Source organism: Pan troglodytes, chromosome 6 (genome assembly GCF_028858775.2).
Source record: "Pan troglodytes isolate AG18354 chromosome 6, NHGRI_mPanTro3-v2.0_pri, whole genome shotgun sequence".
Lineage (NCBI taxonomy): Eukaryota > Metazoa > Chordata > Mammalia > Primates > Hominidae > Pan > Pan troglodytes.
Window position 1 is genome coordinate 145,892,343 of NC_072404.2, and position 24,926 is coordinate 145,917,268.

Below are 24,926 nucleotides of genomic sequence, written 5' to 3' on the forward strand. Positions count from 1 at the left end.
GTGGTGATTAAGGAAAAGGGACAATAGTCAACACCCAGAAGAACAGGTGGAGGCCAAAGGTAAGGACAGAGTACCTGAGAGTCCTATCAGGTGGCAGGGAGGGGCACAAAGGGTGGGGTGGGAGGCACTGAAAGAACAACTCTCACAGAGAGTGGGATTCCACCTATGTTGTATTTCAGAGAGAAAATAAGGAAGGGAATGCGGTAGTTCCACGTGGAGAGTGCCAGGCCTATTTGAGAGGGGCAGAGGAGGAAATGCTGAGATCTTTGATTAAGAAGTTAAAGGAAAGCACTAGAATGCTCCAGGCCTGAAACTTGAGAGACTGAAGTGCAGGGAACCAAGGTGGTCGCAGGGAGTCAAGGTGGCCGTCCACAGCAGTGATTCTTATCTGGGGTGGGGGGTGGGTTTCACCCGAGGGAGGGCTGGGGGCACGGACCCCCAGGCAGGCCTATCCAATCATCTGAGGGGTAAGCAGTGTTCAGCTCAGAAAAAGTAAGGGAAAAAAGCAATCTCTAAAATGAACGCAGACAATAGCAAAAGAGAAAACCGAGCCCAAAAGATGCTTCTGATAGGCCGCCTTGGGGTCCTGCATCCTCGGGTGAGAATCACTGGTGGATGTGGGAGGATGGAGAGCCGGGCAGACATGTGGAGTGAGAGGGGAAGACGCACGTGCAGCAGGGCTGATGGAGGCATCAGGGTCAAGACTGTCAGGTGTGGGAACATAGTTCCCGACAGACCAGGACAAGGATGACAGCAAACAAATGGATGTAGCTGAAAAGGCAATGGGACCACGGTGGTGCAGCTGGGGTTTCCAACGCCTCGGTCCCAGACTGGAGGACTCAGGTGGAGGAGTGAGGCCCAGAGAAGGGTCCAGTGACACAGAGGATGTGGGCTGTGTGGGTGAGAGCAGAGAGCAGGGGATCTGTTGTCATGGGGAGGGAAGGCGCAAAGGGGAATGGAGACAGTGTGGAAGGAGAGCGTCTTGAAGACATGGGCGCTAAGGAGGGAGGAGGCAGGAGGAGGGTGGGACTGACAGCAGCACCCAGGTGGAGCGGAGGAGCCGGGTCTCAGGCAGGGCAGGAGAATCAGGTTGAGACTGGGTGCATTTGTGTGGATGTGAGGAGGAGGGTGGGGGGAGATAAGAGTGAGTGCTGATGACAAAACTGCTGTGGTGACAGGAAGAAGGCAGGGGATTCAGAGGCAGAGGCTCCCCAGAATGTTTTCACATGGTGTGAGAGAAAAGGGTGTGAAAGGTATCGGGAAGGCTTCTGGGAGTCAGGGTTGTGGTGTGCTGGAAAAGTCCCATAGCCTTGGCCACTGGAACGTGAGCATGGGCAGCAGAGGAGGTGGATTCGGTGCAGTACGTGTGACGCAGAGATGACTGCATCTGGCGGAGCAGTGGGTGCGGGGCCCGGTCAAGAAAGGAGGACACACCTGAGAACATGAATTAGGCCAGTGGCAGAATCACAGATCATGCTGAGAGAATGCAGGATGGTGCAGGTGGGACAGTACCATGCTATGCAGTAGAGGAGGAAAGCAGGAGAAATGACCAACCTAGGCCCAGGAGCTGGGAGCTTGGAGAGCAGAGAGTGAGTTTGCAGCACGTGGAAAAGCAGGACAGAGGAGAGGTGTTTCCCAATGGGAAGAAGAATGAGTTGGAGCAGGTTATGGAGCCGAGCAGCTTAGAGAGGTGAGCTTGTTGAGAGGATCAGGGAATATGTTCCAGCAAGGGAGAATTTGCATCAAAATCCTTGGTTTTGCTGTTCAGGAATGGCAGAAATGAATGGAGGTGTAGCTTGTGAAGCAAAATATTCACAAGGAGAAAGAGAGAGCCTGAAGCTCTAAGGTGTAGGGGTTGGGGCACAAGGGTGGGGGTGGGAGGTCCTATGCCAAGGACCAATAAGGAGGGAGAGACATGGGAAATCCAGAGACTTTACAAAGTCTATGAAGAAGCCCATGGAGGAGAAATCATGGTACAGGTAAGACAAGCAAAGAATGAGGGAGAGGTGGGAGGAGACCAAAGTGGAAGGAGGGTGCAGCGGTTTGGCACCTCAGAAATGTTGGGACAATGTATCAGTGAGGGAGAAGGTGAGAGGAAGGAAGGTCGGGGGGATGCCATCTAGAGAGGAAACCAGTGTCTCCCTAGTGGCAGAACGGAGAAGGTAGAATGATCAGAGCTCAAATCAGACAGTAGATGAATGAATACAGCATGTTAGGGACAAAGAAGCTGGCAGTGGCAACAACAGAGAGGGCAGGTCAGGCTGGGAGCAGACCTTAAGGAAAAGACTCCTGAGTGAATTGACTGACCCTGAGGTGGTAGGGAACATGGACTAGATGCTGAAGACCAATCAGAGGGTTTCATAAAGACAACAGTGTAAGAAAAGGCAGAGGATCGCTGGTGAAAGGGTCCACACTTTATCCAGTCTGGAGTCAGAAGGCACTATGTGGGTCGTGAGATGGGTCAGTGATGTTGATGGAAAAAGAAAGGGACAGGAGGGGCGTAAGAGGAGAAATAACCTCATGAATTTATGGGGGTGGGGTGGGGGGGTGGAGCAGAGTTGAGCTTTGATAGAGGAACCAACATGGAAAACAGGAAGATGGAACAAAGAATTCCCAAAATGGGGGTGCGCCAGACCTCATGGTGCAAATTGTTGAAATAAGCAGTATTAAAGCCAGACCATAAGAGCAGAGCAGATCGAAGAAGCAAGAGCCTGGGCATTTTTGCAAATTGAGGCCCTTAGGAGAAAATGGGGGAAAGGGCCAAAGTAACTGGGGTTACAGAGAGGGCATCAGGAATCACTGCACATGAAGACAGCACCTCCACAGAAACCACTGGCAGGGAACTCAGGAACTTGGTGATGGACTCATATCGTTTGAGTCCAGTATGTGGGCAGAAAGATGCTCATAAAATGGCAGAGGAGGGACTGCTAAGCAATGCACAGAAGACAATTTGCAGTAATCACTTAATCCTTGGTTTTGCTATCCAAGAGTGGGAGAAAGATATGGAGGTGCAGCTTTCGAAGCAAAATATCCACAGATGTCATAAGGCTCCAATGGGGGTGGGGGGCACAGGCTTCATACCTAGTGGAGCATCATAGGATTAGTGGGAAAAGTAGGTCGGTAGCAAATGGGGATGCAGCAATACAGAGTAAATCCAGTGGTAGTCAGGGTGGCAGAGATGGGTAGAGGCAAGGGTAATTCTTTCTTGGAGGCAAGAGTGGAGGAAAGGTAGAACAGGACGGAGGCCAGAACCTGTGTAAGAAGGTCTTAAATCCTAAACACAGGTGTAGTGAAGGTAGTGTGGCCAAGAGGGAAAGAGGAAACGGTGGATCTGGACAGCCACAATAGCAAGCAATATGGGCAGGGGTGCATGGGCTCACTGGGACCCTATCCAAGGTAAATGGAAATAATGGAGATGAAGAAAGGAGGAAGAGGAGGAAGTGGCGGGACTGGCTGTAGAGTTTTGTAGGAACTCACTTCATGGAACAGAAAGAGAAAAGAGGAAACAAGGCTGGAGTGGAAGAGGGGAAGGAAAAGGCAGCCTAAGGGAAGGCACTGGCCTGAATCAGTGGAAGATCTGGAGGAGCAATAGAAAACAATTCTTGAAGAGAAGGTGGGATAGAGAGAGGATGGAAAAGTTTGAGCGGTGAAAGCAGGTCAAAGTAGTGAGCACATCCCTATGGAGAAGAGATGACTGAGTCAAATGAAGCGACAGGCCCTGGGTGGCTGAGAGAAATATTGGCCACAGACAGGCAGGTACCTTCCCTTGGCCAAGGAAGCAAAGAGAAGAAATCTCACAAGGGGAAGGGCTTCAAGAAAGAATGTGGAAGTGGGACGATGAGGCAGCGCAACAGGGGAGTCACCTACAGAAGACAGACAGGGTGGAGGGGCCCCCAGGGAAGGATGGAGGGCAGAAAGCATGGTGGAAGGGAGCTGGGCAGGACAGCCACAGGCAGGACAGCCATAGGTGGAGCGAGGTGAAGGGCGAGGTCCCAGAGTAGGAACAAAGGAATTTGGAGTGCTCAGGGCAGCCTGCAAGGTTCAGCATGGGGAAGGGAAAGTGTGAAAGGGGTGGACAGCAATGGGCAGGAAGGAATGGCTGCTCTTAAAGCCTTGAACTTTGTTGCACAGGTGTGAATCTTGGGCCAGGCTCTTTACTACGGATCCGGCAGGGAAGGGTGGGCTGGGTGGAGGGGATGGGGTTTGGGGTGGGGTTTGGGTATGGGATGAATGGGTGGGGCAAGGTTAGGGGCAGTGGGACTGGGACTGGGGGAGGGGTTGGGGTGGGGTGAAGTGAGCCAAGCTGTAGGCATTGAGAACACCATCTTATTCATCTGAGCTGGTGGACAATTACATGTTGAGTGTTGAGGTTGATGAATACAGGCTAGAGAAGACATCTGAGTCCGGCAAAAGAAGAAAAAACAGAGTAGCTCAGGAAGGGTAAAAGGTTAAGGTAAAGGGCTGGTTTCTGGGAAACAAATAGGATGATGACCACCAAATGGGAAGTCTCTCTGGGGGCACCTGGTCAGTGATATGAAAAGAGGAGGGACGATGAAGGAAAAATGTCAGTAGTAAGGGCCTACGAAAATTAGATTGAGGCCAAAGGTATTAACTGAGTGCCTGGGAGTCATATTAGATGGGTCAGGGCATAAAGGGTGGGGTGTGGAGGTGTCAGAAGCGCAACTCTCATGCAGACTGGGCTTTTGGGCACGATGTGTGTTAACGGGTAAATGGGGAACACAATGAGGTGGTTCCAAGTGGAGAGTGCCAGGACTGTTGGGCAGGGGGAGGGAAATGCTGGTCTTATGAGTAGGAAGTGTACCTGGAAATACCAAAATACTAAATGCTAGAAATAGGAGAGTAAAGGCCAGGGAGTCAAGGTGGCCATCCACAGCAGTGATTCTTATCTGGGGTTGAGGGGTGGGTTTCACCCGAAGGAGGGCTGGGGACATGGACCCCCAGGCAGGCCTATCCAATCATCAGAGGGGTGAGCAGTGTTCAGCTCAGAAAAAGTAAGGGAAAAGAAATGATCTCTAAAAGGAACACAGATAATAGCAAAAGAAGAAACCCAGCCCAAAAGATGCTTCTGATAGGCTTCCTCGGGGTCCTGCATCCTCGGGTGAGAATCACTGGTGGACGCGGGAGGATGGAGAGCCAGACAGACATGTAGAATGTGAGGGGAAGATGCACGTGCAGCAGGGCTGATGGAGGCATCAGGGTCAAGACTGTTAGGTGTGGAAACACAGTTCCCGACAGACCAGGACAAGGATGACAGCGAGCAAATGGATGTAGCCGAAAAGGCACTGGGACCATGGTGGTGGAGCTGGGATTTCCAGCGCCTCGGTCCGAGACTCGAGGACTCAGGTGGAGGAGTGAGGCCAAGATAGGGGCCCAGTGACACAGAGGAAGTGGGCTGTGCGGGTGAGAGCAGAGAGCAGGGGATCTGTTGTCATGGGGAGGGAAGGTGCAAAGGGAAATGGAGACAGTGTGGAAGGAGAGCGTCTTGAAGACATGGGCCTTAAGGAGGGAGGAGGTGGGAGGAGGGTGGGACTGACAGCAGCACCCAGGAGGAGCGGAGGAGCTGGGTCTCAGGCAGGGCAGGAGAGTCAGGTTGAGACTGGGTGCATTCGTACCGGGGGGACGAGGATGGGCAGAAAGTGGGACACGAATGAGTGACAAAGACAAAACTACTCTGGTGACAGGAAGAAGGTAGGAGATTCAGAGGCAGAGGCTCCCCAGAGTGTTTTTACACAGTGTGAAAGAAAGGATGAGAAAAGAATCAGGAAGGTTTAGGGGAGTCAGGGTTGTGGGGCCCCGGAAAGGACTCATGGCCTGGGCCACTGGGACGTGAGCTTGGACAGCAGAGCATGTGGATTCAGTGCAGTACGTGTGACACAGAGAGGACTGCATCTGGTGGAGCAGTGGGTGCGGGGCCAGGTGAAGAAGGGAGGACACACCTGAGAACACGAATTAGGCCAGTGGCAGAATCACAGGTGGTGCTGAGAGAACGCAGCATGGTGCAGGTGGGAGAGTACCATGCTATGCAGTAGAGGAGGAAAGCAGGAGAAACGACCAACCTGGGCCCAGGAGCTGGGAGCTGGGAGAGCAGAGGGTGAGTTTGTAGCATATGGGAGAGCAGGACAGAGGAGAGGTGTTCCCCAATGGGCAAGAAGAATGAGTTGCAGCAGGTTATGGAGGCCAGCAGCTTACAGAGGTGAGCTTGTTGAGAGGATCAGGGAATGTACTGCAGCAAGGGAGGCATGCCAAGAGCAAGAGTGTGGGTGTGAACGTAGAGAATCCTCCTTTTTGCCCAAAAGGGGCAAAGTGTTTGATGCAGGTCATGGAGGAGAAAGCATGGTGTGGGTAAGACACGGAAGGAATGAAGGAGAGGTGAGATGAGGCCACAGAAACAGGGTGTAGAGGTGTTGGCACCTTGGAAACACTGAGGACCGTGTGTCAATAAAGGGCATGGCGAGACGATGAAAGGCCAGAGGACACAACAGAGAGAGGAAACCACTGTTCCTTAGAGGCAGAACTGAGAATACAGGATGGTTAGGGGTGAACTGAGAGAGCAGATGGACTCAGTACAGGAAGTTGAGGACATGGAAGCTGGCAGTGGTGTCATCAATGGGGGCAGGGCAGGAAGGGGTCAGAGTTCAGGAAAGATTCCCGAGTCTGTGGATTGACCTGGCGGAGGCAGGGCACGCAGGACTGGATGTTGAAGAGGAGGTGGAGCATGTCTGGAAGATGAAAGTGGGAGGAAGCAGTGGTGCAGGAATTAAGTGTGAACCTTGTGTGGAAAAAGTGAGACATTGGAGTGGAGCAGCCACATGGAGGTGGTGTGACGTGAGTGGGGTCAGGGAAGTTGATGGGAAAAGAAAGAGATCTGTGGTGCAGGAGGGGAAAGAACATCATGAACTTGTGGGGAGCTTAGTGTCCGTACAGGGTCCAATGCAGAAAAGGGGAAGGAGGAAATCAGAGTTCCCCAAATGGGGTTTTATCAGATCTCAGGGAAGTTGGTATCATGCCTCTTATCAAGGCCAACCCATAGGATTACGGTAGGGAGGCAAAATCCCAGGCTTTTCAGAAGTGGATCCTTAGGAAAGGAAAGTAGGGGGAAGGTGCCTAAGTCGCTCAGGGTAAATGGAGGAAATGGGGCATCACTGCACATTCAGACAGCACCTGCATGGAACGTACTGGCAGGTAAACCTTGGGGGCTGGGGGCCTGGGGATGGACTCATGTGTTTTGAGTCTAGTATGTGGGCAGAAAGATACTTGCAAGTGTTAGAGGGAACTAATGGAGAGAAGACAATTCCCAGTGACCACTGAGTCTGAACCTCTGTTGTCAAGGGAGCCTGAGAGGATGGAGGTGTAGCTTGCAACTGAAAATATGCACTACACCACACTTCACTACAGAGGTGCAGTGAAGTAGGAAGCGGGGGCCTTCAAACACAGATAGCATCGTAGATTTAGTGGGAGATTAGGTCAGTAGTAAATGGGCACAGTGGGCATGCCCAGAGTTTGGATAGGATGAAGGTTTGGGTGCTGATACGGGGGCTTCATTTTTGGAAACTTTTTCAGAGGGCAGAGAGGAGGAAAGGCAGAACAGGATGGATGGCAGGACCTGTGTAAGAAGAAGGTCTTAAATTCTAAACAAGGGTATAGTAAAGGTAGTGTGGCCAAGAGGGAAAGAAGAAATGGTGGATCCAGATAGCTTCAATGGGTACTGCAAGATCAGGCGTGATGGGCAGGGGTGCATGGGCTCACTGGGACCCTATCCAAGGTAAATGGAAATAATGGAGATGAAGAAAGGAGGAAGAGGAGGAAGTGGCGGGACTGGCTGTAGAGTTTTGTAGGAACTCACTTCATGGAACAGAAAGAGAAAAGAGGAAACAAGGCTGGAGTGGAAGAGGGGAAGGAAAAGGCAGCCTAAGGGAAGGCACTGGCCTGAATCAGTGGAAGATCTGGAGGAGCAATAGAAAACAGTTCTTGAAGAGAAGGTGGGATAGAGAGAGGATGGAAAAGTTTGAGCGGTGAAAGCAGGTCAAAGTAGTGAGCACATCCCTATGGAGAAGAGATGACTGAGTCAAATGAAGCGACAGGCCCTGGGTGGCTGAGAGAAATATTGGCCACAGACAGGCAGGTACCTTCCCTTGGCCAAGGAAGCAAAGAGAAGAAATCTCACAAGGGGAAAGGCTTCAAGAAAGAATGTGGAAGTGGGACGATGAGGCAGCGCAACAGGGGAGTCACCTACAGAAGACAGACAGGGTGGAGGGGCCCCCAGGGAAGGATGGAGGGCAGAAAGCGTGGTGGAAGGGAGCTGGGCAGGACAGCCACAGGCAGGACAGCCATAGGTGGAGCGAGGTGAAGGGCGAGGTCCCAGAGTAGGAACAAAGGAATTTGGAGTGCTCAGGGCAGCCTGCAAGGTTCGGCAGGGGAAGGGAAAGTGTGAAAGGGGTGGACAGCAATGGGCAGGAAGGAATGGCTGCTCTTAAAAGCCTTGAACTTTGTTGCAAAAGTGTGAATCTTGGGCCAGGGTCTTTGCTATGGATGCAGTGGGGAAGGGTGGGTTGGGTGAAGGGGATGGGGTTTGGGATAGGATTTGGGTTGGGATTGACTGGGTTGGAAAGGAGGGAAGGATTGGGAGCAGTGGGGTGTGAGTGGGAGAGGAGGTAGGGAACCAGATGGGGAGAATCGAGCCAAGTTCTGGGTTGGAGGAAACTTTCTTATTTAACCGAGCTGGTGGGTTACATATCTAATGTTGCAGGTGAGGAATACAGGCTGGGGTAGCCGTCTAAATCCACCGAAAGAAGTAAATGAAAGTGGTTTCTTGTAGGTCGAAAGGTCAAGGTAAATGGCTGGTTTTTAGGAAACAACTGAGAACTCGGGAAACAGAGGGGGAAGTTTCTGCAGGCCGATCTTGTAAGGGATCTGAAAAAAGGGGTGGGGATTAAGGAAAACTGACAATAGTAAGCACCCATAAGAAACAGGTTGAGGCCGAAGATACTGACACAGTGCCTAAGAGTCCTATCAGGTGGGAGGACAAGACGTATCGGGTGGGGAGGCATTAAAAGAACAAGTTTCCAATGCAGACTGGTGTTTGGGGTCAGAGGTGTGTTAAAGGGCAAATAGGGAAGGAATGAGGTGGTTCCAAGCAGAGAGTTCCAGGCCTAATGGGGGTGGGGAGACAAAAGATGAGATGTGTTAAGTGGGAAGTTAAATGTCAAGCACTAGAATGCCACTTATGGCAAGCACTAGAATGGTCTAGGTGTGAAATGAGGGAGTAATGTCAGGGAGTCAAGGTGGCCATCCATAGCAGTGATTCTTATCTGGGGTAGGGGGCGAATTTCACGTGGAGGGAGGTCTCTGGACATGGAATCCCAGGCAGGGCTATCCAATCATCTGAGGGGTGAGCAGTGTTCAGCTCAGTAAAAGTAAGGGAAAAAAAATAGCAATCTCTAAAAGGAACACAGATAATAGCAAAAGAAGAAACCAAGCCCAAAAGATGCTTCTGACAGGCCGCCTTGGGGTCCTGCATTCTCGGGTGAGAATCATTGGTGGATGCGGGAGGATGGAGAGCCGGGCAGACATGTGGAGTGCGAGGGGAAGACGCACGTGCAGTGGGGCTGATGGAGGCATCAGGGTCAAGACTGTCAGGTGTGGGAACACAGTTCCCGACAGATCAGGACAAAGATGACAGCGAGCAAATGGATGTAGCCGAAAAGGCACCGGGTACCCTGGTGGTGGAACTGGGTTTTCCAATGCCTCGGTCCCAGACTCAAGGTGGAGGAGTGAGGCCTAGAGAAGGGCCTAGTGACAAAGAGGACGTGGGCTGTGCGGGTGAGAGCAGAGAGCAGGGGATCTGTTGTCACGGGGAGGGAAGGTGCAAAGGGAAATGCAGACAGCGTGGAAGGAGAGCGTCTTGAAGACATGGGTGCTAAGGAGGGAGGAGGCAGGAGGAGGGTGGGACTGACAGCAGCACCCAGGAGGAGCAGAGGAGCTGAGTCTCAGGCAGCGCAGGAGAGTCAGGTTGAGACTGGGTGTGTATGGGGTGGGAGATGAGGATGGGCAGAGAGCGAGACACGAGTGAGTGACAAAGACAAAATTGCTATGGTGATAGGAACAAGGTAGGAGATTCAGAGGCAGATGTTCCCCAGAGTGTTTTTACACAGTGTGAAAGAGAGAACGTGAAAGGAATGATGAAGGTTTAGGGGAGTCAGGGTTGTGGGGCCCCGGAAAGGACTCATGGCCTGGGCCACTGGGACGTGAGCTTGGACAGCAAGCGTGTGGATTCAGTGCAGTACGTGTGACACAGAGAGGACTGCATCTGGTGGAGCAGTGGGTGCGGGGCCAGGTCAAGAAGGGAGGACACACCTGAGAACACGAATTAGGCCAGTGGCAGAATCACAGGTGGTGCTGAGAGAACGCAGCATGGTGCAGGTGGGACAGTACCATGCTATGCAGTAGAGGAGGAAAGCAGGAGAAACGACCAACCTGGGCCCAGGAGCTGGGAGCTGGGAGAGCAGAGGGTGAGTTTGCAGCATATGGGAGAGCAGGACAGAGGAGAGGTGTTCCCCAATGGGCAAGAAGAATGAGCTGGAGCAGGTTATGGAGGCCAGCAGCTTACAGAGGTGAGCTTGTTGAGAGGATCAGGGAATGTACTGCAGCAAGGAAGGCATGTCAAGAGCAAGAGTGTGGGTGTGAACGTAGAGAATCCTCCTTTTTGCCCAAAAGGGGCAAAGTGTTTGATGCAGGTCATGGAGGAGAAAGCATGGTGTGGGTAAGACACGGAAGGAATGAAGGAGAGGTGAGATGAGGCCACAGAAACAGGGTGTAGAGGTGTTGGCACCTTGGAAACATTGAGGACCGTGTGTCAATAAAGGGCATGGCAAGACGATGAAAGGCCAGAGGACACAACAGAGAGAGGAAACCACTGTTCCTTAGAGGCAGAACTGAGAATACAGGATGGTTAGGGGTGAACTGAGACAGCAGATGGACTCAGTACAGCAGGTTGAGGACATGGAAGCTGGCAGTGGTGTCATCAGTGTGGGGCAGGGCAGGAAGGGGTCAGAGTTCAGGAAAGATTCCTGAGTCTGTGGATTGACTTGGAGGTGGCAGGGCATGCAGGACTGGATGTTGAAGATGAAAAGGAGTTTCTGGAAGATGACAGTGGGAGGCAACACTGTGTGTAGACTGTGCAAATTTACACTGGCATACCGCATGGAATGAGAGAGTCTGGCAGCCATTCTAAGGCAGTTATTGGGATATAAATTGGATGACGGAAGTTTATGGTAAAAGAAGGGACAGGAGGCAGGTAGGAGGGGAGATAACCTTATGAATTTTTGCAGGGCTTAGCATCAGTAAAAGGGCTGACATGGAATAGGGGAAGGTGGAATGCAGAGTTCCCAAAGTGGGGGCACTGGCAAATCTCAGGGGCAAGTCAGTGGTATGTTTGGTATCATGGCTGAGTGTAGGAGCATTTTAGGGAATAGAAGTTAAATCCTAGACGACAAGCGAGTGGGGTAACAACACTTTACCTGTCATGGTAACTACTTCATTGAATAGGAAAACAGAAAAAGAAGAAACCTTGTAGAGGGTGATGGTAAAGCAACCCCAACTGATATGGAAGGCAGTGTTGGCAATCACTGAAGGTCAGGATTTTGAAAGCAAACAATTAACAATGTAAAATTTGCAAGTGTGGGGGTTGGACATAGGTTACTATGTGTTTAATGAGGTCTCCAACAAAATTAACAGAGCCAAAATGAGAAGGAAGTATTACTCTGTTTAACAAGATTGAAATTAAGGGGACAGTATACAGTTTAAACCACTTTGGGATTTAGGAATGTCAGAGTTGGTAGGGTGGGTATTGTTGCCCCTTGATCCACAGTATGGAATAATGGCAAAGAGGAAAAGCATATAGAAAGAACTTGTCATTAGGGAATTTGGTGGCTTCCTTAAAGCTCCTTGAGGGAAACACTTGATGAATGCTTAGAGTCAGGAGAATAAACGGTCCCATATAGAGATAGGTTTATGAAGGTCCCATATAGAGATAGGTTTATGAAGAGATAGGTCTGAAGGATGAGCTTCATCAGCAATCCTCAGAACGTCAGTTCTACTAGCTAAGGATGCAGGTAAGTATGTTGGACACCAAGAGAACAGGAAGGAAATGTTTTGAACACTGGAGGTGGGTCATGAGGAAGCTTATACATATTCACATTGTGAATCAATTTCAAGGACAGATGAACAAAGACTGGGCGGTACCAATAGAGCAGGGTTTTGTTTTGTTTTTCCCCTAAGGCAAAAGGCAGAAATGAGTGGGTACACCATGATTAAACTGCATTCTGTAGAGATAGGATCATTTAAGTAAAGTCAGCAACAAAAATTAGAGACATTGAAGATGATGGGGTAGAAAAGGGGTATCGAATAGGTTAGAAAGATGGCTTGAAAGGAAATGAGGGAAATTTCAGTGAGTTTGAGGAATGGCAGACTGGGTATGTGACAAATGAGTGGGTAAATAAGGAGATCTCAGACTGAGAATCCTGGCAGATCTTTCAATGGGTTAGACTGCAGGAATATTGATTTTAAAGCCAGACTGAAGCAAATTCTAGTGATAAAGGAAGGGGAAAGGGTGGCTGAATCAAATGTTCTAACAATACTGCTTTTTTTAGTATTTGAGTTAAAATTCAGATTAAATGCTTGGCTTAGAAGAATGCAAAGCTTCACTGAGCCTATTAATATGGATCCCAGTGGGTGAGTGGAGGTGAGTTAAAGTAAAAAACTCTGATGCAAATCTTACTTAACTGAAGTTGTGTTTTCAGTACAGAATGCCAAGTTAATATGGTTAATACTGAACAAAAAATAATGGAAGGGCGACTACAGTAGCTTAAGATGGCACTTTAAGGAAGTGTAGGCAGAAAGTCAAGAAATTAAAATAATTATGAATCATTATATGGCAGGCAATATTTCCAATGAAAATCAGAGAAAATAAACTCACATACATGTACTGTTACAGCTGATCTTAGTATGAATATTTTCTATTAAAGACTGTTTTAAAATAAGTTATTAATATTTGTTGAAATGGTTCCAGATAACAAGAAATATGATGCAATAAAACCTGATAAATAAAAGCAATATAAAGATTAGAATGGTTTTGAATAGGTAGTGGAATAAAAAGTTAAGTTGGTAGTTGCATTAAAAAGGTCAAACATGGGGAATAATTGGTAGAATGTTGTGTATATAATATATATTGTTACGGGTGCAATAAATATTCAGGGGAAACAGAGCTGCTGAAAGAGAATGAATGCTTAGAAGGAATGTTGCCTTAAAGGCTTTTCTAAAACTTTTTAGGTAAAGGACAAATTCTGGGAGGACAAAAGATAATAAGTAGGACTAGTTACATAGAGACTTAGGATGTCCATAGTCTTTCAAGAAATTGCCCAACCTTTGCGAGAAGGTGTTACGGTAATATATTGATGTTGGGTTAAAGCAAATTTTTTCAGATAGGGTAGATTTTTATACATTTATAAAGTAAAGGGGAGTAGGAAAGATTAAAGATAGATCAAAGAAAGGAATAATTGATGGAACAACTTTCTGGAAGAGATTAGAGGGTATGTGTCTTTTGAACTCTGGAAGACTTGATTTTAGAGAGGATAAAGGAAGAAAGTGGATAATTCTAGAATTAAACACCAAAAGGTTCTATGTGTCTGGCACCATGTGAAGCAACTTACCTATTATTTCATTTCATTTCATCCTGTAACAGTCCTAAGAGATCAAATAATTTGTCCACGATCACACAGTCAGTATGTAGCAGGGCCAGCATTCAAATCCTCATCTGTCTATCAAACCCATATTCCCTTCTATTATGCTATACTGTTTTCAAGTTGAAGGAAATCAAACCAAGAATTTCTGTTTTTTCACTGTGATTATAAGGAAAAATATTATTTTTCTGAAATGAGACATATTGATGTTTAAGACCTTGAGGTGATAGGTAAAATTTGGAATATCTGTGATGGGAAAATGCAAGAAGAAAGGAATGGGTAAAAGATACTTATTACCATCTATGCCCTGGTATTTCACTTCTTCCATTGCACAGCATAGACTTTAGATTGGCCATGGATTAAAAATTTGAGAATTCTGACAAAAAACTAAATAGAAAGGAGTTTGTTTTTTAAGTAGGTATATGATGGGTCAAATATAAACTTACTACTAACAAAACTTTAAACAATTCCCTAAATGCCAAACTTTTATAAACAAAAATCAAACAAACCATCAAGCAAAAGAGTCCATAGCCAGCAGACCAAATGTTGAAATCTCTGGGCTAATTTGTAAGATCTATGTTTTAAAACTCCTTAGTGAAGAGGGGCAAGAAAACCTCTCCTCTTTTTCCTCTCTTGGTGGAAATGTTTTCTGTTGTTGTTGTTGGTTTTTTCCTATACTATATGTAATTTCTATATTGTTGTTTTGTGTATTTTGGTATTATAAAATTCTACTTCTTAGATTCCGTTAAGAATACTTTCTGGGGTGTGAGCCACCTGAGTTATTAGTTAGCAAAATGAACCTGGGGAAGTGGGAAGAGCTAGTATTCTCAATTGGCAAGGGATTGATTCTTCAATGGGTTCAGCATTTCACTTCCCTCTGAAATTAAGTGGCAAAGTAATAGCATCCCTTAAAAAACAGGACGTTGGTGAGAGGTAGAATAGCGGGAGGAATTTTGAAACATGGAGGGATGGCTACTGGAAAAGAACTGATGAAGTGCAGAGTCTCCCCAGACAATAGTAGAAACCACAGGACTACATTAAGATTGGGCCCAAATACTAGTTTAGAAAAAGGTAAATAAAACTAGCTTTACTTAAGAGTACAGCCAGCTTAATTACTGGCTAGTGGACATATTTCAGACAAATCTAACTGGAGAGAAAAACAGACCAGGAGAGAAAGCAAAGTTATAAGGAAATGGAACTAGAGAAACCTCACAAAGGGATAAAGGAGGTAATTAAAGGTTAAAGCCAGATAGCCTCGAGCTCAAAGGAGAAATATTGGAGGCCAGATAGGAAAGTGCCTTCCTACTCAGGGGGTTATGGATCCAGGGTGGCTAAAGAATAGAAGTAGAGTTCCACCCAGGGCCAGAGGGAACAATCTGGGATTCAGACACAGCAGTGGTGCCAACGTGAATCTACCTCGTGCTAGAGTCTGAGTAGCCTGGTCTATCACCCAACACAGATAAGACTGGACAGGGGCTCCCAGGAACCAACATCTAAGAAGGGAGTTTGGAGAGGGGCTAAAAGAAAGCAGGTTAAGCCCCAAATGTAACTGAATGATGACCAGGGATAACTATTTACTAGTGCTTTTATGATTTATTGTAACTCTGTAACTTTCCCAGTATTTGTTAATTTTTTAACTTCTGTTTCTCCTGTACTTACGAGCAGTAAAAGTTGTTCAAAACATAAATGTGATGTGTGTGCTTATTTCTGTGAAAACTGGGTAACAGTTACGAATATTGTGCACTGAACATGAGAAGAGAAGAAATCAAGGAGGAAAATGATGGTGGGGGGAATCAAGTAGAATAAATACTTGACATTCACCTTCCCAAGTCTCCAAATAAGTAACTACTACTATTGGCACTAGTTGGCTGTCTTTTAGGGGCTATTTTTCCACCCTGCAAAGACTGCATATGGGTCAAGCAGTGAATTAAAAGCCCTTCTTAATGTGGACACACATGGTTGGCTAAGCTACTCACTAGGCTGAGACATGCTCTCAGACACCAGCCTTATGCTACAGGACCTTCAAAAATGATGTATTTTAAAATGCCAACAATCTACTACATAACCAAGTTCTATCTAACTAGATAGAAACTTTGAGGAGAAGAGGGTCAAGATTCTTCACAGGAGACCAGGTATATGAACTCTCACAAGTGGTCACATTATTCCAACAGAAAGCTTGAGTTCCTTTTTGTGCTACTGCTATACACACTCAGTTTCTCTTTTAAGATTAAGTGTTCAGCAAATTTTACTCAGAGATTTAGTTTTAAAATTAATATTTCTGCAGCAGTAACCCATTTTATAAATATATATATTCACACACACACAAACACACATACACAAACACTCTTTATCATTAAATTCTAGAAAAGCATCACATTCTTAAACTGAGCATTTGAAGAGTTGAAGAGCTCACAAGGAAATGCATTCTGAATCACGTATCTCCTCCCTTCTGAGGGTTAGTACCTGCTGTAGGGTCATCATCAGGCAAACGAACAAGAGTGTAACATATTCCTGGTTGGTTATAAGGAAGGCTGGGGGCTGGGATACAAGACAGCACTTCATAGGAATCTGATGGCTCCATCTGCACTGTCACTTTTTCCAGCAGCTGGTCATTGAGAGTGTTGGTGCAGTCAAACTGAAAAGTCAGTAAATGGAAAAGCTGTGAAGGATAACAAGTTATCCTTCCTACTCATAACCCACTACTCAGCTCTGGAACCCATTATACCTTCTATCTCTACAGAGCAGGGTAGGTCTCCTCCTAAGATTCTTCTTTTGGCAACAGGGAGAGCCTTATTCTTGAGGTCTTTTGTTTATATTATTCATCAGTTTTTTCTCTTTCCTGAGACTGCTGTACCAAACAAGATGGCAGAAGTCTGATGGCTGTCAAATCTAAGTTCTCAGAATAGCCCACTTAATCTACCCTGATGTTAAATGCTGATTTTAGAAAATTGGTTATACTTTATGTTGTCCAACTTCACACATTTCAGTTTTATGTCCTTTAGATTTTAACCATCAAAAGTTACCCATCACATGAAGGGATCTCTATACCTCTGGTGTTAGGCAAGAAAACCAGAAATTCTGCCAAATTAATTCTCTATAATAGAAACTAGAATTATAGGTAAAGGATATTTGTCTCAAAGCATACCAGTTTATACTAAATCTCTACAGCAGCCAAGGGCATTATCTTACCTGGAACACGATGTGATTGGTAAACATGTGCTTGATACATCGAACAAAATATTCTGTCTCTGCTTCTGTAAGTTGAACAGGCTCAGAAGACTTGAACAAGGGTCCTATATTCAGAAACTCAGGAATGGCAGCCAATTGTTCTATCAAGAAAAAAGAACGTAGGCTATGAAGAAGACAGGGAAAGACTTTAGTCTGGACGCTTAAAAAATGCTTTAGTTGGCCAGGCGCAGTGGCTCACGCCTGTAATCCCAGCACTTTGGGAGGCCGAGGCAGGCGGATCACGAGGTCAGGAGATCGAGACCATCCTGGCTAACATGGTGAAACCCCGTCTCTACTAAAAATACAAAAAAATTAGTCAGGCGTGGTGGCGGGCGCCTGTAGTCCCAGCTACTCGGGAGGCTGAGGCAGGAGAATGGCGTGAACCCAGGAGGCAGAGCTTGGAGCGAGCCGGTATTGTGCCACTGCACTCCAGCCTGGGTGACAGAGCGAGACTCTGTCTCAAAAAAAAAAAAAAAAAAAAATGCTTTAGTTTCCATAGCCTTACTAATAGTTGAACATTCAACTAATATGTCCCCAAGTTTTAGTGAAGTAATCTTTCAAGTAAGTAAGCTTATATATTAATGAAAGCAAAAAGCAAAACAAAAAAAAAGAAAGTAAATACTTATTTTACAATGAGTTCCCTGTTAACCAACGAGATACAGAAAAGAAAAACATTCCCAATTAGCAATTACAAACTGGAAAGTTCATGGACTCCAGGTAGCCTCAGCAACTATACCCTATGGTGTTCAGCCACACGAAGATTTCCTATATTGAGAACTGATCAATTTGAGTAAGACTGGTGGACTTTATTATATTTACAATGCCTACGGGAAAGATTATTACGTCTAACCATCAAATCATCATACCTTGGAAAATGTCTTGCCTGGAAGGAGCCAACTTCTCTGGCTTAGTAGCCACAAGTGTGATTTCTATAAAGACAGATATGAGCAAGTAAGTGAACTTCTCCCACTACTATCAAGCTAGCAATGCAGACAGAAAGAGAGGAGAGCAGACATTTCTAGCAGATATATAATGAGCTATTACTAAATCATACTTATAGGTTATCTATCACTTCTGGTGGGGGGACACTCAAATTAAGATGTATTTAGTGAACATATGTTGTGGAATCATAAAGTAAGCCCTAAAAATATAGAATTTGCTTTAAATGGACTGGAATGTACAAAAATTACTCAGAAAAGGAGAAACAATTTATTTTAAAAATCTTCTCATGATCAAAATAGGAAAAATTACTTATATCAACAGAAAAACTGAAAATGTTGAAAATAAGCATAAAATTGTTTCTTCCCAGTTTTGTGTTCTAACCACTAAACATTTATGACTTCTTTTGTTTTTGTTTATAAGTTTTAAAGTTAGATATTCTTTGGAAATATTTTTTATGATTGTCTCCCATAAATTCTTTTAAGACGAACCTCCAATAACAAAATCAATTAACTTAGAGATTATCAACTTCAGAAAATAAAAATAGGAGGCGACAGCACTATTACTGCTCTGAGATGCACAGTGGCAACTGACTTCAGATACTGTAATGCTTTGCATTTAAAAAAACCCTTCATTTTGGAGTGCATTTCATCTTACTGCTTTTATGTAAAAACCAGGAGTTTTTTTTAAACTCTAATAAAAATATGTCTTAAATCTAAAAGACTTAGAAGGGGTGACAATCGGCTGAGCACGGTGGCTCCCACCTGTAATCCTAGCACTGTGGGAGGCCGAGGTGGGTGGATCACCTGAGGTCAGGAGTTCAAGACCAACCTGGCCAACATGGTGAAATCCAGTCTCTACTAAAAATAGAAAAATTAGCCAGGTGTGGTGGCACATGCCTGTAATCCCAGCTACTCAGGAGGCTGAGGAAGGAGACTCGCTTGAACCCGGGAGGTAGAGGTTGCAGTGACTAGAGATCGCGCCACTGTGCTCCAGCCTGTGCGACGGGAGCGAGACTCCATCTCAAAAAAAAAAAAAAAAAAAAAGAGTGACAATTAAATGAGTATTAGAGACAATATGCTAATATTTTTTAGTTTTGCAAAACTACTTATACACAGAAAAACGAATAGAGTTAACCTGCTTTCTGTTCAAAGACAGGAGCCATAGCAAGAGGAATTGATTTCATGTCAAACGGTTTTTCTGAAGGCTCCAACGTGTACTGGTGTAAGGCTTTTTCCATCCCTGGTACAGAGACCGTCAAACCTGTGAAACATAGAGAAATCTCAGCATTATAACCTCTTGCCAATCCTCGAATCCAAATAGGCCCAGGTTTGTAATATTTATCTAAGCTTTCTGAAGGAAGAGAAAAATATAACCAAAAGCTTTATAACCTAAATATAAAAATAAAGGATATTCTTGAAATTACCTTATAAACTTATAAACTGACTTATTTCATTCAAGGAAACATGGAAGCATAGCATACACATTTTCAACAAAATGTATGTACCTCCCAGAAAAGAAAGCAACTTAGCTATATGGGAACAATGATAGCATAAGAAAACGGGAAAAACGTAAACCCATCCAAGAGGGAGTTCAAGGAGAACCAGGAATAAGTGAGCAACGTTCCTAAAAAATGTAAGGGCCCAATCTATATTCTTATAGATTGTTGCATAGGAATTATCATTACCAAATTAGAAAATATCCTATAAACACAGGTTTCTCTAGAAATGGAAGTGCACTCAAAGACAAAAACCAAGCATTTGCCTAGTGAAGTTGGCTCATATGCAAATCATGAAATATGCTTCCAAGGCACCATTTGAGGAACAAAAGTGTACATCCTTGGCTTTCACTGACCATTAAAGATATACGTGGCATTTAGTGCCATCTGCCTCTGCTGCAGCACATTCAGATAGAAGGTAGCTCTGTCTCGTACCTCGTCATCAGTATCCATCATACACCTGTCCAGGGGAAACAGAATAGTCATGTCACAGTACCCCAAAGACTTCCAATAGCTCTACTACCAAATCTAAAGGACACAGCTCAGGTCGTCATCTGATACTATCTTTAAAAAAGTGCTCAACAATAGCCAACAGTGGCTCCTAAAGTCTTCACAAATCTTGGGTACTGCTCTGAATTACTAAAGAAATACTGTTACTGTGAATCACAAGCACTACATAAGTAGGCATTAAAATAACGAGGAGCACAAGAACATGAAATAGCAGTCTGGAGTCTTTTCTTCCATCTGTAACTACATGACCCTGTTGAAGACTTCGACTTCTCTGTAATTAGGAAATGGGAGTATTATACTCTCTAAGGATACTAAAAAGATAAATTCAAAATCCAGCCACTGTTATTGCTCAAATGACAATTTGTTTTACGTAAACTAGCCAACCTTTGGCTTGTAATTTATCTGCTTCAATTATAAGATGCAATCACAGTTTGCTAAAGCAAGTCTTTTCCTCATCAAATAGAGAGTCATGAAGACAATGAAAAACTATTATTTTTAACTCTGCATAGTGAATTACCTAACAGTTTTTTAAGTAAGCCCCTGTTGTACAAATTGAGGCACATGTATTTAAGTCACTTTCTCAAAATCATGTGAGAGAAAGCCAAAATCAAATGTGACATGTACCTAGCAAATAAAACCCTATGGACAACTAATATTTTAGGGAATGGGGCTGGGAAGAGAAGCTCTATAAATAAGAGTGAGGAGTGATGGAAACATGTAGGCTATTGTGTAAACCAAGGCTAGGGGCTTTCATGAAGTGATTAGTCAATAGCACATCAAATTGATTGGGAGGTATACATAATTACTAAAAAGAGAAAGGAATTGCCATTTACCCCTGACTTGCTCCAATAGCTCTACTCTTAGGGCTTAGAGTGCATCCGCCCTATGGTAGAATGAGGATTTCACTATTTAACCATATAGAATTCTTATTTTTTTTAAAAAAAGACATTATTTAACTTACCTCTGTAAGAGTACAAGGATGCTTGGGAGAAGACTCTCATTCTGAGCCCCAAATTTAGCCAAAGCACTCACAGCAGCTATAATGAAGCATACAATTATGGTACATAAATACTGGTTTCTCAGAGTTAACCAATAACCATTTGAAAAAAAATTAGAAAAGTGTCCCCATGTTCAGTGGAGATAAACTCCCTTGTTTTATTGAGTGTTTCTTGATCTTATTTCTTTGATACTGTTAAGCATAAATAGAATTCTGCAAGCCCAAGAGAGCTCTGAATAGGAAAATCTTCCAAAAATTGAGGAAAAAGATTCATATAGATTTTCTGTAGGAGCTATATCTCCACCCCACCACAACCCCTTATATATCACACTGATGTCATTAAGCTCTAATCTCAAACAACCAGCCCCAAGCATAAAAAGAAATTCTATTATTAAAATTCCTCTCATTCAACAAAGATTCATTGTTCACCAAACTTTTGTCAGGAATTGTGCTAGGTACTGGGACAGATAAAAGACATGTCCCTGATCTCAAGGAGCTACACTCTAGTGAGAAAGATAGGTATGTAGAGAGAGAATTACAATACATCATAGGTAAGTCCATGGAAGAAATATATCCAGGACGCTATGTGAATACACAGAAAGGAACTAAATCCGAATTGGTGGTGGAAAACTAAGACAAAGAGTTAACACATATTACTTGAGCTAAAATCTGAAGAACAAGTACTGTTAGCCAGAGGAAAAAGGCAGGATAAGAGTATTAGAGGCAGAGAAAATAACACGTTCGAATGGCCCCTGCCCAGAGAAGAAAGTGTGTTGTAGTACTGGACAGTTGGGCAAGGCTGAGCATAGGACCCATGTTGGAGAGCAAGAAGAGACAAGGGAGAGACTGGCAATAAAACAAAATTAGGGTATGGTTTAATCTCAACATTATTATTAAAGGATATTAAATATGAGATAAATTTGTACATTTGAAAGTCCCCCCCCCCGCCTTTTTTTTTTTTTTTAGCAGAGTGTAAAGAATAGGCTGGATATATGTGAGTCTAGAAGCAGTCAGATAGCTAGGGATCTGAAACGGATGACAGCCTCAATCAGCATCACGAAAATAGAAGAGAATGAAGAAATATTAAGGAGACACAATTGAAAGCGCTTTGCTAAAGAACAGATAGGGGCTGTAAGGCAGCAGAACAAGATTCTATCTTGATAACTGAGTGGATGATGAATGTGAGGTTAGTTTGAATTTCAGGTTGAGTTTGAAGTGCTTTAAGTTATTTGGACAAACAAGTTCAGGAAAGAGACATGATTGGAATGTCACAGCCTATTAGCAGAGCTCTGAAAATGATCACCAAGAGGAATGTAGATGTTGAGAAGTCAAAATCTTACAGAGAACTAATATTTTAAGGAATGGTGCTGGAAAGAGGAGCTCTATAAATAAGAGTGAGGAGTGATGGAAACATGTAGGTGGAAACCAAGGCTATGGGGTTTCACGAAGTGTTCAGTCAATAGCACATCAAGTGGACTGAGTGTAAACAAAGGTAAGAACATTAAAGTATCTAACTTGATTTTACAACTAGTTTATAAGTAATTTTCAATAAAATTACTTGAGGATTTTTAAGGGAGAGCTACATTATTCTGAGTTAAAGAGAAAAATGGATAATGAATTCATGCAGGTAGCTAATAACGGCTACTTCAAGTTTATCTCCGAGGGGAAGGAAAGTATAGAGTCAGTAGCTAGTGAAAGGCTCATAGACAGTTTACATCTTTAATGGGAGAGATTTGGATCTATTCATATGCTAAGGGAAAGAAAGATTAGGGAGGAAAAGTCGCTTAAAAATATATATATAGAAACACATAAACAAATTCTACAAACATTCATGCTTACGGCTATAACTGAAAAAACGGATGAGCCATCATAGTATTCCTATCTTACTGAAAGCGAAGGGTTATTTGTCTAATCTAAGGCAAAAATGAGGGTGGAAACTGAGTACAAAGAAAGATATCTGGGCCCTAAGCATGCTCTAAAATCCCACCATCCAATAAATCCTGCAACCTCATTTTCCAATTTCATTATCACTCTCTTAAGTATTTCAAAAGATCAGCATCGTCAATATCAGTGTCCCAATGACTCACCAGCTCTGACAGCCTCATTCTCCAGGACAACCCTATTAAAAATAAAACGGATATATTTGGAGGGGACAGGCGTTCTAGGGCCCTCTTTGCCCAACAAGTGTAGAATCTTAGTAGCCAGAACAGTGTGTTCACAGTCCTCAATGAATTCACAAAGGTGGGCTAGGCCTGCTTCTTTACTCTCAGGGTTCTCTTCCACAATGCTGATTATGCAGTCCACAATGGCCCGCTTGTACTCAAAGCCTCCCTGGCAAAAAAGAAGATAAAACTGCCATTCATTCTAGGGACACATTTTGGAGAAATGCTTACACTCCAAGGTTTATGCTTATAATATTCAAATTTCATTTCCCACCTTTTATGAAAGAAACAAAAGTGTTTTTTCTCCAAGTGGGGAAAGCAAAGCAATGGCATGTTTAGTAATAAGACAGTAACCAGACTTAGTGTACTACTTGAGAGGCATACTGAGATGATAAAGAAATCTTAAAACACTATGGTATTTCATGGCAATCCTAAGAATTTAAGACAGCAACTTCCTATGATTAAAAAGTAGTCTACCTACATCATCTCGGAGCATGTTGGAGAGGAAAGTCATCATGACACTGTGCTTTCGAGGGTATTTCTGACAGAGAGCACTAATTGCCTGTACAACCACCACCTGTAGAAAAACAAAAAGAATATTCATTTTTATGACTGTACAACTACCACCTATAAAAAGCAAACACAGAAAAGACACTCATCTTTATAATTATGGCTACTAAACATACTTTATACTACAAGCTAAGAAGATCCTGTAGTTGCCTAAAATGACAATAATTGTTCTTCATGGAAGATAACCAAGGAAACCACAAAGGAAAATACAAAGCAATGTAAAAATAAAGTTCATTCAACAAATCCCTTCCCTCTGCCTCAGACAAATGATCACATCAAAGATTTTAAAGTGAACCATAAAGATAAAAAGCTTGAACAGACTGACTTCCATAGAAGAATAGAGAAAGCTATCAAGGAACTACTTCACAAAATGGTTTCTAGGGGAATTTTACCACAATTTTAAAGACCAGTGTCAGCCAGGCACGGTGGCTAATGCCTGTAATCCCAGCACTGTGGGAGGCTAAGGTGGGTGGATCACCAAAGGTCAGGAGTTCGAGACCAGCCTGACCAATATGGTGAAATACCGTTTCTACTAAAAAAATACAAATATTAGCCGGGTGTGGTGGCGTGGGCCTGCAGTCCCAGCTACTCGGGGAGGCTGAGACATGAGAATTGGTTGAACCTGGGAGGCGGAGGTTGCAGTCAGTTGAGATCGCACCACTGCACTCCAGCCTGGGTGACAGAGAGAGACTCTGTCTCAAAAAATAAATAAAATAAAATAAAATAAAAATAAAGACCAGTGTCAAGATGTGTGAAGAATGTGAGATTTTACCCTGCTTGTGGCTAAGTTAACCTGTCACAATTTCATGGATGCTGGTAGAAAACAAGAGACTCCTGGCTCAGCGATGAAAGACAGTTAACTACTCACAGCAGTAGCAGTAGCCAGAGTGTGAGCATTTTGGGGTGGGTCTCCTGAGCCCCAATTCCCAAAGTGCAATGCAAAGAGAGCCAGATAATACCTGGTCTTGCAGTAGGCTGCATTACTGAATAAGAACCCTAAGGATGGAACCTGAACATTTTACAGTGGGGAGTAAGTACGCCTGTCCTTTTTTCCGAAGGAAAACATTATTATATTGGACCATAAACATGTTTACTTTTTGCTCCAGAGGGCTTTTTGCTCTAAATACTATTAGTATTTCCTGGGGCTGCAAGGAAATCTTCCCTTTCCTTTAGAGGGAGACATGATCTCTATCTTCTAAGGCTAGAAGATGTCTTGTATTATAGAAAGGGAATACAGTTATGGTAGCAGGAAACAGAGGGCAGTT

General features: G+C 44.4%; 1 protein-coding gene across 3 annotated transcripts in view; it reads right to left on the reverse strand.

The window, feature by feature from the left end:
* COPG2 (COPI coat complex subunit gamma 2) overlaps positions 1-24,926 on the reverse strand; it is a 164,698-nt gene that overhangs the window by 25,107 nt on the left and 114,665 nt on the right. For 2 of the 3 annotated variants that reach the window (XM_519383.9, XM_054687707.2), the window contains exons 13-20: positions 23,573-23,668; positions 23,017-23,260; positions 20,894-20,969; positions 19,779-19,882; positions 19,062-19,187; positions 17,852-17,914; positions 16,947-17,086; positions 16,221-16,392 (exon numbers count right to left, since the gene is read on the reverse strand). In XM_519383.9, coding sequence (XP_519383.3) covers positions 16,221-16,392; positions 16,947-17,086; positions 17,852-17,914; positions 19,062-19,187; positions 19,779-19,882; positions 20,894-20,969; positions 23,017-23,260; positions 23,573-23,668 — 1,021 coding nt within the window. Of the gene's footprint in view, positions 1-16,220; positions 16,417-16,946; positions 17,087-17,851; positions 17,915-19,061; positions 19,188-19,778; positions 19,883-20,893; positions 20,970-23,016; positions 23,261-23,572; positions 23,669-24,926 lie in introns of all 3 variants that reach the window. The other variant, XM_024358044.3, reaches the window with a different exon arrangement.